At 54.5% G+C, this 16,127-nt stretch overlaps 1 protein-coding gene across 7 annotated transcripts in view; it reads left to right on the forward strand.

Moving 5' to 3' along the window:
* Nucleotides 1-16,127, forward strand: part of CDH23 (cadherin related 23) — a 400,055-nt gene that overhangs the window by 202,505 nt on the left and 181,423 nt on the right. For all 7 annotated transcript variants that reach the window (XM_047702753.1, XM_047702755.1, XM_047702760.1 and 4 more), the window contains exons 10-11: nucleotides 12,340-12,452; nucleotides 14,076-14,264. In XM_047702753.1, the coding sequence (XP_047558709.1) occupies nucleotides 12,340-12,452; nucleotides 14,076-14,264 (302 nt within the window). The remainder of the gene's footprint in view (nucleotides 1-12,339; nucleotides 12,453-14,075; nucleotides 14,265-16,127) is intronic.

Below are 16,127 nucleotides of genomic sequence, written 5' to 3' on the forward strand. Positions count from 1 at the left end.
CAGGACTCAGAGCAGGGCCCTGGCTGTGGGGGGCTTCACAGCCCCCCAGAGAACCCCCCTCAAGGTCAGTCATCCAGGCCAGTTCTGCCCGTGGGTGGCCAGTTTGTATGAAGATAACTGTGTCTGAGGCTGGCTCCCTGAACCTCGTCCGACCACATCTATTTCTGGGCCGCGGAGCCCTGACGGAGCACAATTTGATTCATAAATTACCCAGCTCAAGGTGTGTGTGATGGGCTCTCCTTCCCAGATTTGAAAGTCATTCACTCCAGAACTTGCAGTACTTGGGGCCGGAGGGGGGGCAGCTGTGGGACTGTCAGGATCCGCAGCCACAGAGAGGAAGCGGCAGAGGAGACAGGAAGACTTGGCGACTCAGGGAGCCCTGCTCCAAGCCAGCCTCATGCTCATGGACTCTGTCGATCCCCCCCAGCAACCCCAGGAGGCAAATTCTGTTACTGTCTCTGGCTGGAAGGTGAGGAAGCTGAGGTTCAGAGAGGCCCACAAGCCCACAAGCATGAATCCTGTCCCCTAACTTCATGTCGTGTCCCCAGCGGCTTCTTTTTACGTAGGGCTCTGTCCATCCCCAGTGGACCTGTCTTCTCCATTGGATGGTGGGCCTCTGGGGGAATTACCCGTGTCTCTGACCTGTGCTTGGCACCTAGCCTCAGTAGTGTAGTAGGTGGTCCCTGGAGCCCCTGCTCCCTAAGCAGCCCCATCTGTGCACCTGTCTTTCCCATGTCCCATTGCTGGGTCAGCGTGGAGGTGCTGGAGGATGGGGTGAGGGCCCTCAGGATGACAGACAGCGTGCACACACACACACACACACACACACACACACCCGACTTCCATCTCCTTGGGCATCTGATCACTGTCCTCTTTGTTTTCTTAAGTGTCTCCCCTCCTCCTCCCCCCTCGCACTCCCACTCCAGGACAAGGCCTTTCAGATCATCAAATATCACAAGCTCCTTATTCGAGGACTGAGATGGCTTTATCGGAGCCCATAAATCTCCCAGAGCCCTGACGCCCTCTTGAGTGCCAAGCCTCTGGTGAGTTATGTGGGCCGGGCCCAGCCGCGGGCAGAACAGGCGGCCCTCTGGGGAATGCAGCCGAGCGACCCCGCACACCTTGGCACCCGCCCTTGGCCAGAGGAGGGGCCTTCATTGAGGGCAAGAATGTGTGTTTTGGGCCCACCTGCCACAGGCCCTGGAGGCAACCAGGCTCAGGGCAAGCAAGCAGGTGGGTTCCAGGGAGGTCCAAAGCCCTCTGTTCTCCTCCTCACCTGCTCGTCATTGGCCGTTCTCCAGACCCACACAGGAGAGGCCACAGCAGCTATGAGGGACATTCGAGGCCCAAATGACCCCGGTTCTAATCCCAGCAAGGTCCCTAAGTTCCCACGAGTCCTTGAAGGGAGCACTTCCCTGACTGAGCCTCGGTTTCCTAATCTGATCATTGGGTTAACAGTGCTGGCCTCATAAGGCAGCCTGAGAATCCAGTGAGCCCCATTGAGCTCACACATAGCTCTTGGGAGCTGCCTGGTCTGTGCCCTAAGCCTTACAGGCTCTGGAGCCCCTCAGCCTGGCCGGGAGCGCTGGCTCCACCACTTACCAGCCGTGTGACTTCAAGCAAATCACTTAGTCTCTCTGTGCCTGGTTTTCTCACCTGTAAAATAGGAATGACCTTAATAATGGGAATGATGAAAATGACAACAACTTGTCCATGGAGTTACCCTGAAGCATAACGGATAGATACATGCGAAGTGCTTACAACCTGGCCTAACACATGGACATCATTAGCAGGCCTTCCCGCCTCTAGGGACTTCCTGGAGGACAGAAGTCCAAAAGGTTTACCTGGCATTCAAGGCTCTATCTCCTGGCATCAGCGCTCCTAACACCGCTGCTCCTCCAGCTGGCTCCTCCTTTTGCTCTTACTAGACCCCCAACAGGAAGGTCTTCTCCCATCCATGCTTGCACAAATTTGCCCCACCGAGTCCCAGCGGAAGGAGCCCCTCCCACACCAGCTCCCCTCTCCCCCACCCATGAGCTGCCCTCATCAGGGCCAGGCCCCTTTGGGGCACAGGTCCCATTTTTTTGGTCTAGACTGGACACACCTGGGACCATGTACTTCACCTTGCACTGCTCAGGCTCCCTGGAGCCTTGCAAACTCCTCTGTGAGCAAATTCCTTTCCTCACTATGGCAGATGTAGCAGCGGCCAAGGCAGGAGAGGCCCCTCCCTCGGGAAGATTAAGGACAGCAACTTGTCAGAGCACTCGGAAGGGAGAGGAAGCATTGCTCCTTAAAGCCTATACATTAAGCAGTCAGCGCACATCTGGCACCAACTTAACACACAGATAGATGCACGTCATCAAACCTTGGAAGTTTTTTGCATGTGCTTAAATGTACATAAGGAAAAATTCACCATTTTTTAAAAGATTTTTTTTTATTTGACAGAGAGCACATGAGCACACGCAGGGGGAGCAGCAGGGAGAGGCAGAGGGAGAAGCAGGCTTCCCACTGAGCAAGGAGCCTGATTCGGAGCTCGATCCCAGGACCCTGAGATCACGACCTGAACCAAAAGCGGATGCTTAGCTGACTAAGCCACCCAGGTGCCCCTCAAATTCACCATTTTAAAGCCTACAATTCAGCGGTGTTAAAAACGTTCACCGTGTTGTACGACCATCATCTCTGTCTAGATGTTTGGGGATCATTCTTTAAAGGAACTTGCATTTACTTTTTTTTAACACCTGTAATTCAAAGGAAAAGGAAAAAGTTGAAATGATTATATAGAGCAGTTTCCCAGCCAGACGTGTTTTGCTGCATACGTGCACGCCCCCCCCCCCCCCGGGAACATTCAGAACATCTGAAGACATTTTGGTAGTCACGCCTGGGGGACAGGATGTCACTGATACCCAAGAGCCCAGGAATGCTGCTACATAGCCCACAGGGCGGAGGGCAGCCCCCCAACAACAGATTCCCCATCCCGGGTCACCACTACTGAGACGGAGGAACCCTGCTCTGGCCTCACCATGGGAAGGTTAATTGTGGTGAACATCTTGTAAGCATTTCATTCCTCTGTCTAAGCATACGCTCTTCAACAATAGGAAGCATCTGATAGAACGACGCTATTTGGTGACTCCTTTATATGAAACAAACATGTCTTAAATATCCATCATTCCAAGTCACAAACTTCTCTTCTGCAACAGTATTTTTGGCCACTGGCCGAATCTCATATAATCATTGATTTAACTAATCCCCGTTGTTGGACACTTAGGTTGTTTCTAACTTTCTTTCTTTCTTTCTTTTTTGAAGATTTTATTTATTTATTTGAGGCAGAGTGAGCCCAAGCAGGGGGAGCAGCAGACAGAGGGACGGGGGAAGCAGGCTCCCCATTGAACAGGGAGCCCGATGTGAGGCTCGATCCCAGGACCCGAGATCATGACCCGAGCCAAAGGCAGACACTTAACGGGCTGAGCCACCCAGATGTCCCTTAACTTCCTTTATGAAGCAGCGTCATGGTGGCAGCTGCTCCTGTGGGCACACAGGGTTGAAGAGGAAAGGTTTTTCAGGAAATGGGGGAGATTCTGATCGCGGCTATAATGGTTGGTGCTGTTTTGCGGATTCCCGTCGAAGTGTCCTCAGAGCACGGGAGGCTGCTTGGCTGGGGCGCCCAGCAGTTCAGGGAGCCAGGCCCTGCTGTGGACGAGGGTCGCGGTGTGACCCTCAGCAACCGTGACATAACCAGTATGACCACCTAATTCGGGCTATTGTGTCACACACTGGAGCCAGTTATTAGCAAATTAATCTGAGCCCAGTTTGCGGTCTTATTAGGAGAGGTCATCGTTTGTTGGTTTAAGGGAGCTCGATGAAAACCGTCGTTCTGTGAAACGTCTGCAAGGCAAGCAGACCGCCACTCGCACCTTCCTGAGGGACTCGAGGATGGTCTTTCCCCGACAGGGACCCTAATTAACCTAGAGGCACTCAGCCTGGACAGACGTACTGCCAAGGGGGGGCATCAGGAGCCGACAGTCGCCCTGGCTGGAATGGCTAATAGGCCGATCCCTTCTCAGAGCCCCGGAGCATGACAGTCCCTGGGATGTGTGACATTGTAAGTCACGCCCAGTGGAGTACCGTCCTGCCTTTGACAGGAGCCTCAGAATGGCCCCCGGGCCTCCCTGTATCTGTCTGTCCGTTCATTCACAGGAGTTGAGCACCTGCTGTGCGTTGGTGGGTCATCTGGGGAAACAGACCCTTACTGTCCCGCGGCTTACGCTACAGAGAGGCCGACAATGAGCAGACCCATTCACGGATGAAAAGAGGCTCAGAAAGTAGAAGTGCTTTGAAGGAAGTAAAACAGGCTGACAGAGTGGAGAGTGAAGGCTGCACGGGGCCGGTGGGCGGTTATGGAAGGTTCCTCTGTGGAGGTGACCTGGAGCAGAGGTCTGAAGGCAGATGAGGCAGCCCGCAGCGATCTGCAGGGAGAGGGTTCCAGGGGCTTCTGGAGAAGCTTTGGAGAGGGGTAGGCCTAATCATCCCCCCTCAACCCCCCAGCCTCCTCCAGGGTCCTTCGGAGGGGATGGCAGGCTCTCAGCCTGTGTCCCCTCTCCTGGCTGAGAGCCGAGGTAACCCACACCACCGGGTGCCATACGTTGATCCCAGAGCCGCTGAAAGCAGTCCAGCCCAGGGGCCACCCAGGACACCCGCCCCTTTTGTTAGCAGGCAGCTAAGGAACAATTTTTAATTCATAAGACATCTTGCCCAAAGCCTGTGTCCCAGACTGACCCCCAGTTTTCGTCATGCAGCCATACAGTCAGACGGGACAGGAGTGGGCCCTCAGGCCAGGCTGCCCCACAGGCCCTGGCGGCCAAAGTCACACACACACAGCTGTCTCTCATGGGCTATGGCTGGCACGAGAGGAAAGGACCATCCAGGGGCCATGGGGGTCAGGAAGGGGGCAGGAACTCTTCGGCTTCATGAGAGCTGAGTTTAACTCCATATCCCACCCCTCACTACCTGGATGACTGAGGCCAGTGATTTTGAACTGCTCTGTGCCTCAGGCACCTTATCTGTAAAATGGGGATGAGACCATCTATCTCCTAGGGGTGGGGTGTGACAATGGAAAAAGATCAGTATGCAAAACACACGGTCCCAGACGTGATCCTATTGGCTGCCGATTGTGTTGGCTGTCAGAGAGAGACCCACTCACAGCTCTTTCTGGATGAGAGGGGTGGTGACTGGGGACAACCTGGTGGGAAGCAGGCACAGCAGGGAAAGAAGGAACAAGAACGTGTACCTACTATGCACCAGGCTAGGTGCTCTGTTAACGGGATCACGCCTGGTCCTCACCCAGCCTGGTGAGGTGGGAGCTGTCATCTACACATTATGAATGAGGAATTCAGCTCAAAGGAATTCACAGTTTACAGGGGGTCTCACAGCTGGGAAGTGGCAGGTTTGTGGCCTGCCCCTAGGTCTTCTTTCATCCTGCCAGTTTATGCACGGTAAGCAGGCTTCACTTGGCTGTTGATGTCCCAGAGACCCCCCGAAGAGAAGGGGATGCAAAGCCCAGTTCTGCTCTCTTCCCTGGGAAGGACCTGTGACCTCAGGCCTGAGGAGGGCGGGGTGAGCAAATCAGAGGCCAGGTGAGGGGTCGGCGTCCCCCAGATAATCTCCCCGCAGCTCCTTTCGTCCATTTAGGGACTGGCATTGGAGCCGATGGATGTTTGGGCCCAACAAGATCATAAGTTCCTCATAAACACGGCCTTTTCCTTCTTTTCTGCCCTCCCCAGCCCCAGGGCAGGGCCAGCCCGGAGCAACTCCCCCCCCACCCCGCCGGCCGAGTGTGTGCCCCTTGACCCTCACCGTTGCTCAGGCATCCTTCTGAGTGAGTGTCCTGTCCCTGAGGGACAGAAGTGTGAGACCCTGGTCGATCCTCCAGGCCACCCTGGATCTTGCTCTGAGAACCAGGGACACCCCCACAGTGCAGCCCAGCACGGGGGCTTGGAGGAGTGTGAGATGCCACGGCCGCCAGGACTGGCTTCCTGAGGCCTGTGACACTGGAGGTGGATTTAGGAACAGGAAGGAACAGGGTGGAAGTCTTTGGTTTTCCTTTAACTAGGAGGGCAGCAGGCCGGGTTGCTGTTAGCCCAACAGAGCAGACAAAGCAATTGAAAGTCATGCCTGTGTTCCCACACGCACCATCAGCGGCCGGCTAACTGCTTTCCTCCCAGACCTGGCTTGCCATGGGTCAAGTTGCTGCCAGGGAGATAACAAGGGGACAATATTGTGGGAGTGATGGGATTTGGCAGGAGCTAGGAGGAGGGGTGCCTGGGGAAGGGGAGAGGCCATCAGCCTCGGCGGAACAAAGAGGTGGGAGGGCAAGCCCCCCATGACCCAAAGAAAGAGCTGTGCCTCCTGTCCCCCACCATGTCTGACCTTCTCCCCTCTCCTCACTCCCTCCACCCACCTTCCCCTCTGCCTTTGACCATCTGTAAAACACAGAAGCCCTTTGCTTGACTCTGCTGCGCCCTCTAGCTGCCACTCTGCCTCTCTCTGGTGTGTTACTCCCCACGGTCTGCACCTGCTCTGTGTCCCCACATCTGTGCCCCTCCTGCCCGCGGTGTCTCACAGTCTGACCTCTGGGGGCATCTGAAGATCCTACCACTGGCCTCTGCTGGATCTTCCTTCTCCTGGGCCCCTCTTTCTCAGCGCTGCTTGACCCTACTGGCCGCTCTTTCTCGGAACTTCCCCCTCTCCTGCCTCCGGGCATCCGGCACTATACAGTGTCCCCCTGCGTCTCAGACTACTGCCTGTCTCCCTGAATTCTCATGCTTATTCTCACTGGAGACATAGATCTGCCCTAAAGTTAGTCTGGCCAGACCCTCCGTGTGTCAACACATGGGTTGCTAAGAGCTCCTGCCCGAGGGTCCACCTTCCCACTAGTCCCCACCATGGGCCCTCCTCGCCACCTCGCTACCACCTGGAGGACATCACCACCTGGACATTCTGCTGCTGTCTAAATCTGCCATGGAAGAATTGATCTAGAACTTCCCAGAATGTACCACGTTTTTACCTAGGACTCCCTCCTGAGAAAAAAGCCACTTTGCTGCCACTCCTTTCTATGAAGGGTGAGGATCTCTTGTGTCTCCCCGTCTGCTTGTCCCTTAGCATGGGGCCAAGTGCAGAGTGGGTGCAAAGCATGTTCAGGGCCAATGCCCATGGGACAAGAAAGAGATGTAAGCCAGCCGCTGGGTAGCCATGTGACCTTGGACAAGTTATTTGACGTCTCTGAACCTGCTTCCTCGTGTGGGACACAGGCTAAGATTATTGTGAGGAGTAGGTAATATGGGTACACAAATGGCTTCACTCGGTGCCTGACACCCGGATCTTGCTGACGAGTACTAGCCACTGTTTTTAATAAATAAGGCAAAGTAGGCTGGGACACCCCCTTGGTAGCCTTTCATGCTTTTGCAGACTTGATTCACATCCCCCCCAGGCTTTCTTTCGAGAATCTGAAGAGGTCTGGGTGCCCAGAGCTCCCAGAAGAGGTGGCTGACCCCCGAGAGAATCAGCAGGGTGGTAAGGACCCGCTTCTTCTCTTTTGTGAATGCTCTAAGTCACCTGTTCCCAAGAGCCTTAGGGCATCGAGGTGTAGTCCCGCTCCACTGCAGAACCCCTCCCCTACCAGGTATATCCACACACACCTAGGACAGCATCTGTCGACCCAGGGAAAGCAGCTGCCCTTCGGCTCAGCAATGGGGGCTGAACAGGTGAAAGGCGTCCCGGATAAGCCTCCCCTGACCCCCCAGTCCCCGCGGGACTCGGATAAAGAATGTCTGGAAGAACAGAGGGCTGACAGGGTGGTATCGGCTTCCAGGGTAGCAGAGAAGCCTGTCTGTGAGGCTGCCAAGCCCACAGCCCCCTGGGGAAGGGAGGATGGTGGGAGGGGGGCTAAGAGAGAGAGGCAGGGAAATGGTGACCCACCCCGAGGCTGCAGCCCTGGTGAGATGCCCCATGGTCGTCAGCCTTGGCCTCGGGGCTGCCAACTTGTACACATGGGTTTTCGGTTGTGAGGCCCTCCTGGCAAGAGGACAGGGTTGGCTCAGTCACCAGCTCGTGGGGTGGGGGTGGGCGTGGAGCCAGCAGTCCACGGTGGTATGATCTCGGTGCCGCACAGGTGGCCAACCTGTGTGGAGACCTCCCTGCGAGCCAGGTGCTGTATTCGCTCCGTCCATCCTTCACCACCTCACTGTGGCGGGGACTATCATTACCCCAATATACAGACTAGAAAATTGAGATCCTCCAGATACGTTAAGTAACCTGACCAAGCTTGCCTAGCCAAAGTCAAGCAGAGCTACTTGACCCCGAACAGTGGCCCTCCTGAGGGCATAATCTTACCCACCTCTCGAGGCCATGTGGCTTTCTTTCGGGGGACTTAGCTCAGCAAGTACTACTTATGTGTTCAATAGCGTGATCGTATCCCTGATGTTGATCTTCCCCTTGAAACCAAAGGCATGAACCTTGCCTGCTTTTCTCTACTGATTCTCTAGCACCTTGCACCTAGGTGGTGCTCAGTACCAACTCAAACAAATGATCAGTCCATCCGTCTTTGAAAGAGTCCTGCCCTTGGCCTTCCCTGCTTGGGGCTCAGGGCTCGCCTCCAGCCCGTGCCTAAACCAGCATCCCAGGAGTCCTGCTACTGTCATGGTGACAGGAGACCATCAGAGCCAGTGGCTCATTCAGGTGGTCCTGTCGGCTCCCTGGGGGGCAACCCTTTCTGGCTATTGGTCCTGGGAGTTGGTGATTCGAACTTGGCAGGAGGCTAAGAGTTGAATGCCACACCGGTAGATATGGGGGAAAAGGGTGTGTGTGTGTGTGTGTGTGTGTGTGTGTGTGTGTGTGTGTTGGAGGAGAGTCCCTGAGTTTGAATATGTACCAGTTGGAGGGTATTTGCCTATACGTTTGTCAGAGAAAAATGCCTGGGTCAGGGGAAAGGGTAACTTATGTGCTGGAGACAGACTTCAGGTTAGGGATGGGCAGTAAGGCCATCATCAGGGCAAAGGTCCCGAGTCGGGGGGGGGGGGGGGGCAGCTGAGTGTGCTGGGGATCAAACCCCATTTTTCAAGCCAAAACCCAAAGCACATCATTCAATAAGGGGCTTCTGGTTTGTGAATGATTTATAGGAAAAATCTTGCAAAGAAAAATTGAATCACATTTAGTTAAGCATTTGATAGTTTCCTTTATTGGGAAGAATAAATTTATATGGAAATTCAGCATGATGGGATGCTAGCCCTGGGGGCTGGGGAGGTGGGGCCCACGCTGGTGTGGGGATTGATGGGTGGCAGGAGGCTCGGAGAGGTTGCCTCAGGGCAGCCCTTCAGCTCAGCATTTAGGGGCTCAGAGGACCCAGACCCCAAAGGACCCTGCAATGTCCATGCTTCACCCCACCTCAACCCTGATCACCCTGTGATGTGAATATCCTGTTGAGGGCCGCACCCCTGCCAGAATGTGTCTCTGGCATATCATAGGAGCTCAGTCATTGTTGGACGGATTAGCTAACAAGACACAGATGAAAGCCTCCATCCTCCCGCTTCACCAGCAGCGGAATTCCTGGCTGAAGAAAAAGTCACCCCCTTACCTTCATGCACATCTGGGCCTCCTTGCAGCCCTATCCTCCCCACTCCACCCACTCAGCAGGAAGGAGTCTGGGTCTCTCTACGGCCATGGAAGGAAGCTTCGGGCAAGGGGGAGGCTGGAGTGGTGTCCACTCCCTGGCCAGCACCCCCCCACGTCCGAGTCCCCAAAGCCCGCAGTTCAAAAGTGACGTGAGACCCAAACAGGCTCTGCAGGCATCAGCTGTCTCTTCCCTGCCCCACCCCACCCCTGCAGTGGGCTAGAAGGACAGGGGAGGGCAGCCTCTAGCTACCGACTGGGTAGAGGCTGATGCCTTGCCGGCCAGCAGACAATTAGCCTAGAACAGCTTGTATCCCAAAGTCTAAAGTTAGAAGATGGAATTGTCTCCGCCCTGCGCTTTCCTTCATTGATCCAAGAGATGGTTCGAGCCCCTAACAGTGCACAGATCCCTTTAGAGCTGGGGCCCGGGGCTTGCAGGAAGGTAGAGTAGCTCCCACCTGTGTGCCAGGTTATCAGTCACTTCCCACCTGTGGAATCAATGTCCATCTGCTCCTTCCCCAATTCTGCCCATTATCCAGGGCCCAGCTCAAGCAATACTTAGTGAGCATTTACTTTGTGCCAGGAAATGATCCGACCCTATGCGTGTGTGCATGTGTGTGTATACAGGTACATATTTCACACTCATTTATTTCTCATGACCTTATGAGGTAGAGCCATTATTATCCCCATTTTATAAATGGGGAGACCAAGACACAGAGGGGTTAGGCAAGTTGCCCCAGGTCACACAGCCTCTACACAGTGGTGTAGGGAATTAATGCCACCTCCTCTGAGAAGCTTTCCTTCTTTGAGCCTTCCCACATGTTGAACAGTCTCTCCCTGCTGTGAACTGAGAGATGCTGATTCTCATGCATGTCGAAGCCCCCCTACCAGGATTCCTGATAGACCGACACCCACATCCCCCACCACACCATACACGGGGCCTGCCCAGAGGATGGCTGCCCTGGAGATTGAGGACCCTGTGAATGAATGGCAGTGTGTGAGTATGTGAATGAGCCAGCCTCTCCTATTGGAGAGAAGAGTGGAATTAGGATTTGTCCGGGTGAATTCCCAGCCTGGTGGGAAGGGCACAAGGACGAGCACGGGGGCCCAGGGGCACTGGGAGTAGGGATCCTTCAGGAAATTGCTGGCCAGCGAGTGCCCAGCACTGGCCAGTTTCCTTGAGGGACAGTTAGGAAAGGCCCCCCAGCTTCGGGCTGGCCAGGAAGTTCCCGTGAATACACAGGGAGCAATGGGAGAGCAAACAGAACAGTGACTACTGCCTGTGAGCATGGAGGGTCAGCCAGAGAAGTCAGGCCGCCTTCCTGGAGGAGGAGGAGGAGGAGGAAGGATGGCTGTCTGGGGGAGGATGGGAAGGGAGGCCAAGAGGGGAAGGTGGACAGAGAGAAGAAGAGGCAGGAATGAACATGGTGATTTAGGGAAGCTGGGGAAGCCGCCATGGGGACATGGGACTCCCGCAGGGAGAAGAGGCATAAAGTGAAGTTGGTAGGGGAGATCGGGAGTGGGGCGTGGATGGGGACAAAGACCTCCATCTGAGCTGGTGTTTCTTGTGTGTGATTTTTGCCAGTACTTTAAATATGTACTTCAGGTTTTAATAGGTACTTAAATGCTCATTCTTAAGGTTGAATTAGGTTTTTGACTTATATGTGTTGTGAAAGGAACTTGTATAATGGCTAGATAGAAAATTAGAATAGAGGGGTGCCTGGGTGGCTCAGTGGGTTGGGTCTCTGCATTTGGCTCAGGTCATGATCTCAGAGTCCTGGGATCGAGCCCCACATCAAGCTCTCTGCTCAGCGGGAAGCCTGCTTCCCCCTCTCTCTGCCTGCCTCTCTGCCTACTTGTGATCTCTGTCAAAGAAATAAGTAAAATCTTTAAAAAAAAATTAGAATAGAATAGAATAGAATAGAAAATGACCATAAAAATAAGCACAAAGGAAACCAAACTAGGTTTCTGTTTTAGTCCATTTGGGCTACTATAACAGAACACCAGGGACTGTGTCACTTCTAAACAACAGAAATTTATTTCTTACAATTCTGGAGGCTGAGAAATTCAAGATCACGAGTGTCAGCACAGTCAGTAAGGGCCCTCTTTCTGGTTCGTAGACGGTGATCCCTCACTGTGTCCTCTCATGGCCAAAAGGGCATGGGATCACTAAGAGACTAATTCCATCCATGAAGCTTCCACCTTTGTGACCGAGCCCCCCCTCACCCCCCCCACCGAAGGTCCCACTTACTAATACCATTGTGTGGCTTTGGATATTACCATATGAATTCTGGGGGGAAGCAAACGTTCAGACTGTAGCAGCTACTGAGTCCTAGCTGAGTACCATTGCCCCTGGAAGCCTCCGTGCCTGAAGCCTGCCCTCTCTCTGTTACTAAGGAAAACAAGGAAGTGTTAGAGAGGCGCTGTAGGCATGCTAGCACCAAACCAAGACTTCTTCCAAGAGAAGGAAGAAGACCAAAGAGCAAAACGTCCTCACTCTGTGAATCAGTGCGGTCTGCTGTCTGGGCCGCGTCTTCCAGAACACTTCCCACTACTCCTTGGGCCAGCACCCATGTTAAGTTACTGATTCGTCCTTAACACGCAGAGAAGAGCCCTGACTGCCACCCATGCCCACCCGCCCTGGGCCCCAGGCATACCTGGAATGTTACTCTCTTCCAGGGAACACCAACAGCATCTTCGCCCTGGACTACATCAGCGGAGCGCTGACCTTGAATGGCCTCCTGGATCGGGAGAACCCCCTGTATAGCCACGGCTTCATCCTGACCGTAAAGGTGAGAACTATGTGGCGCGCAGCTGCGTCCCATGGGGTGTGGTGCCCACATGGGGTACCAGCCTCCAGAAGTGCCCCCGTGAAAGCCCCCCGCCTCTCATACTGCATGATTCCCTGGGCTCATGCCCAGGGCCCCTGTCAGGAAGGGATGCTGGGGTTGGGCACCTCACAGCCATTATCAACAATCCCCTAGGGTTAGGACTTTTATCCCCATTTGAGGAACCAGGGGACACCTAGGAGGTACTCATCATGCTCCTTACTGTTACCCACGATTCCAAGTTCTCTGTGGTCGCCACCTCAAATTCTTACATTGACCCCATTTCTGGGATTTGTCCTATTTCTGATTCTGACAGCTTCCCTGGGGCTCGTCGCTGGTTAGGAAGCAGCAGCAGAGTGGGGAGAGGTGGAAACCACTGGGGTCCTTACCCCGGAGGTGTGGTAGAGCCACAGCCCTCCTGCCCCTAAACCCCCTGCCACCGATGGCCAGTTTCAGTGAAAATCTCTGATTTGCAGAGCCATTCCCTATGAAACCCATTTAGGGTATGGACTCTGCCTGGTCTACAGGGGTCCTCCCCAGCCCCACCCATTGACTGATGCTGGGGAGGGCACAAGGCCTGAGGAGAAGGGCTTGGGGAATTAGGTCCTTCCATCCTGAGAATGGAGGAGCCCAGCCTGACCCTTGATTGCTCTCCTTGACCTTGGAAACGCTGCAGTAGTAACAGGTTGATGAGCCCTCTGTGGCCACCTAGCTCCTCTGTCAACACCCAGTGTGCACGCGTGGGCCAGCGAGGAGAGGGGAACTAACACCGCCTCTTCCTCACCCTGCCTCCACCAAGCCAGGGGCCCCTCTCTGCCTCCCCTCCTGTCGGCTTACTTCCTGTGGCGGCACACGGTTCCAGTGGGAGAGAACTGTGCCCTGGCCCCAGGACCACCTCCAGCTCACTGCGGGATCCCAAGTTCTTCCATCTTTATATAAAACGTGGGGATGCGCTCCCAGACTTGCTGTGAATCCTCATCTCCTGGGGAACTGGGAAAAGATAGCTAGTCCTGGCCTCCGGCCCAGAGATTTTGGTTCAGAAGATTGAGTGGGAACTGGGAATGGGTATTCGGGGCCAGGGGCGCTCTGGTGCAGAGACCGGGCACCCAAGGATTTGAGTCTGACCCATGTTTCCCTGAGTCCGACCCAGACCCTCATGGCACCTAGCAGAGTGTTTGGGCCATAGCAGATGCCAAATGTAGTCTTGATTACCTGCTAGCCTAAAAATTCCTGACCTCAGTTTTATCATCTGCCAAACTGAAGTCCCACTTTGCCTGTTGACAAACCCCCAAATCTGTCTTATCATCACCATGCCACCTTGTCCCCTGTGTTCTGGAATCCTACCGCCTAAAGTTGACACCTACTCTGACTGTGTGCCCTTACACAAGTTACTTAACCTCTCTGAGCCTTAGTTTCCTCAAAGGTAAAATGGGGACGCTAACGATAGAATCTTCTTTCCGGGATGGTGGTGAGGGGTTGGGGTCATTCACACAAAGCACAGGAGCTAGCCTTGAGAAATCCTTGGTGAATGATGATATTGTGATGAGGGCTGCCTTCATCTCTGGGGTGTCTGTCCTATTCTTGCAGGGCACGGAGCTGAATGATGACCGCACCCCATCTGATGCCACAGTCACCACAACCTTCAACATCCTGGTTATTGACATCAATGACAATGCCCCCGAGTTCAACAGCTCCGAATACAGCGTGGCCATCACCGAGCTCGCCCAGGTGGGCTTTGCCCTACCCCTCTTCATCCAGGTGGTGGACAAGGACGAGGTGAGTAGCAGGAACATGTGGCCTGTCTAGGCCCCCACCCTTCCTGGGCCGTCCAACCCTGGGAAAGATGCAAGTTATCTCTAGGCTTCCAAGTCCCCATCTATAAAATAGAAACAAACCTTGCTGCCCCTCCTCTCCTCCCCAGCGAAAATCAGCAGTCCCTAATCCCCAGCCTACCCCCCACCCCTGCAAAAGCTCTTGGACCACACACTCCTGGTGGGTAGTTCTTCGTTTAGTGATTTATTTAGAAATATATATTTGGCCTATTGATCTAGTATGTACATTATAAAACACACACCAAAAAAAATAGATATTTTAAAAGTTGGGGGGTTGTGGTATAAATAGAACCTTGGAAAAAAGTCTTATCTCTCCTTTTGGTGTAGTTAATGACTCCTCCTTTTCCGTGTGAGTAGTATAAGTGCTTTCAAGGGGATCCCGGGCCACAAGGAGACTCTGGAGGTCCAAGACACCTGCAGCCCCCAGCAGCCCCCTGCAGGGGCCTGCCCAGCTGAGGCCAGTCTTAAGAGGAAGGGACATGGACCACGAGTGAGGGAGAGCTCCAGAAGGTGCCCCCACCAGGCCTGGAAGGGATGGGTTCCCTGAGGCGGGGGAGACCGTCTCAGCCTTCCTCCCAGCCTGCCCCTCCTGTGCCCGCTCTCTCCCCTGCCTGTCAGCAGCCAGGATCCTTAATAGCACTTCTATTTATTACTGCGGTTTGGGGCCCCACTCTGCTCAGGAATTCCATTAGGTTTTCCAGCCTGAGGGGCTTCTTGGCAATTACTTCTCACAATGCGGGACTCCCACACTGGCCTTGCTCCAGGCCTGGCTTCCCGCTCGCTCCTCCTGCCCCACTCTACTCCGGCTGCTCGCTCAGAGAACCGCCAGCACACCTGCCCGGGAGCCTTTCCTCCGGTCAGCCATCTCCTGTCAGCTTCTCTTAATGGCCCACTGTCCAGGTCCACCCCAGCCAGCCCCTGCCCCCACAGGGACGCAGGTCAGTCCCACTGTGTGTGTGTGTGTGTGTGTGTGTGTGTGTGTGTGTGTGTGTGTGCGTGTACCCGTGCCTGTGCGCCAGCCGCGTGCCCCCACCTCCTGCTAAGTCATCCCATCCCTGCCTGTCTGAGATAACTTGAGTATATACTAAGCACCTACTGTTTACAAGGAGCTGGATTTGATCTGTTGTGGGAGTGGAGACCATGGGACCAGGTGTGTCCTACACAAGTATAGTAGATACTTTTTAAAACCTGCAGAAATACAGAAAGTTTAAAAGGTGGCGATCAACAGGTATAAAAATAAGCTCCAGTACTTTCTCATGCCCTGGTGGGTCATCTTTTATCCCCCTGGAGCGCTGCACCTCCCTTAGACAATGCAGTGTGAGTGAGAGCCTCGGGACAAAGTGCCATCTCTGGTTTCAGGCTATGAAGAATGTCCAAGGGAACAGAGTCACTGGTCCCGTGTGCTGGCCAGTAACAGTGGGCAGAGAGGGCTCCAGACCTCGGCTGAGAAGGGGGGATGTGGGGGATAGAGGATCAGCAAAAGCTCTACGGTGAAAGGGGGACCAGGGCTGAGCCTTGGGACACAAATCAGATGGTGACAGGCAGCCAGGAGAGCTGGAGGGCTGGGCAGTGGCCCACTGAGAGGCCCAGAGAGAGGAACCTGCAAGGAAGAGGAGGGAGCAGGCCGTACCCTGTGATTGATGCAGGGTTTATGTAGTGGGCTCCTGCGACGGTGGGCTGGGACACAGATCTTGAGCCTTGATTGCCAAGCCAAAGAACTGGGGCTTGATTTGGGAGGCAAACCCGAGGGGAGGCAGCTTGTGTAGTGGTTCATGGTCCAAGCTCCGGAGTCAGCCGGGGCCTGTGT

This window comes from Lutra lutra, chromosome 14, assembly GCF_902655055.1.
Source record: "Lutra lutra chromosome 14, mLutLut1.2, whole genome shotgun sequence".
Classification (NCBI taxonomy): domain Eukaryota; kingdom Metazoa; phylum Chordata; class Mammalia; order Carnivora; family Mustelidae; genus Lutra; species Lutra lutra.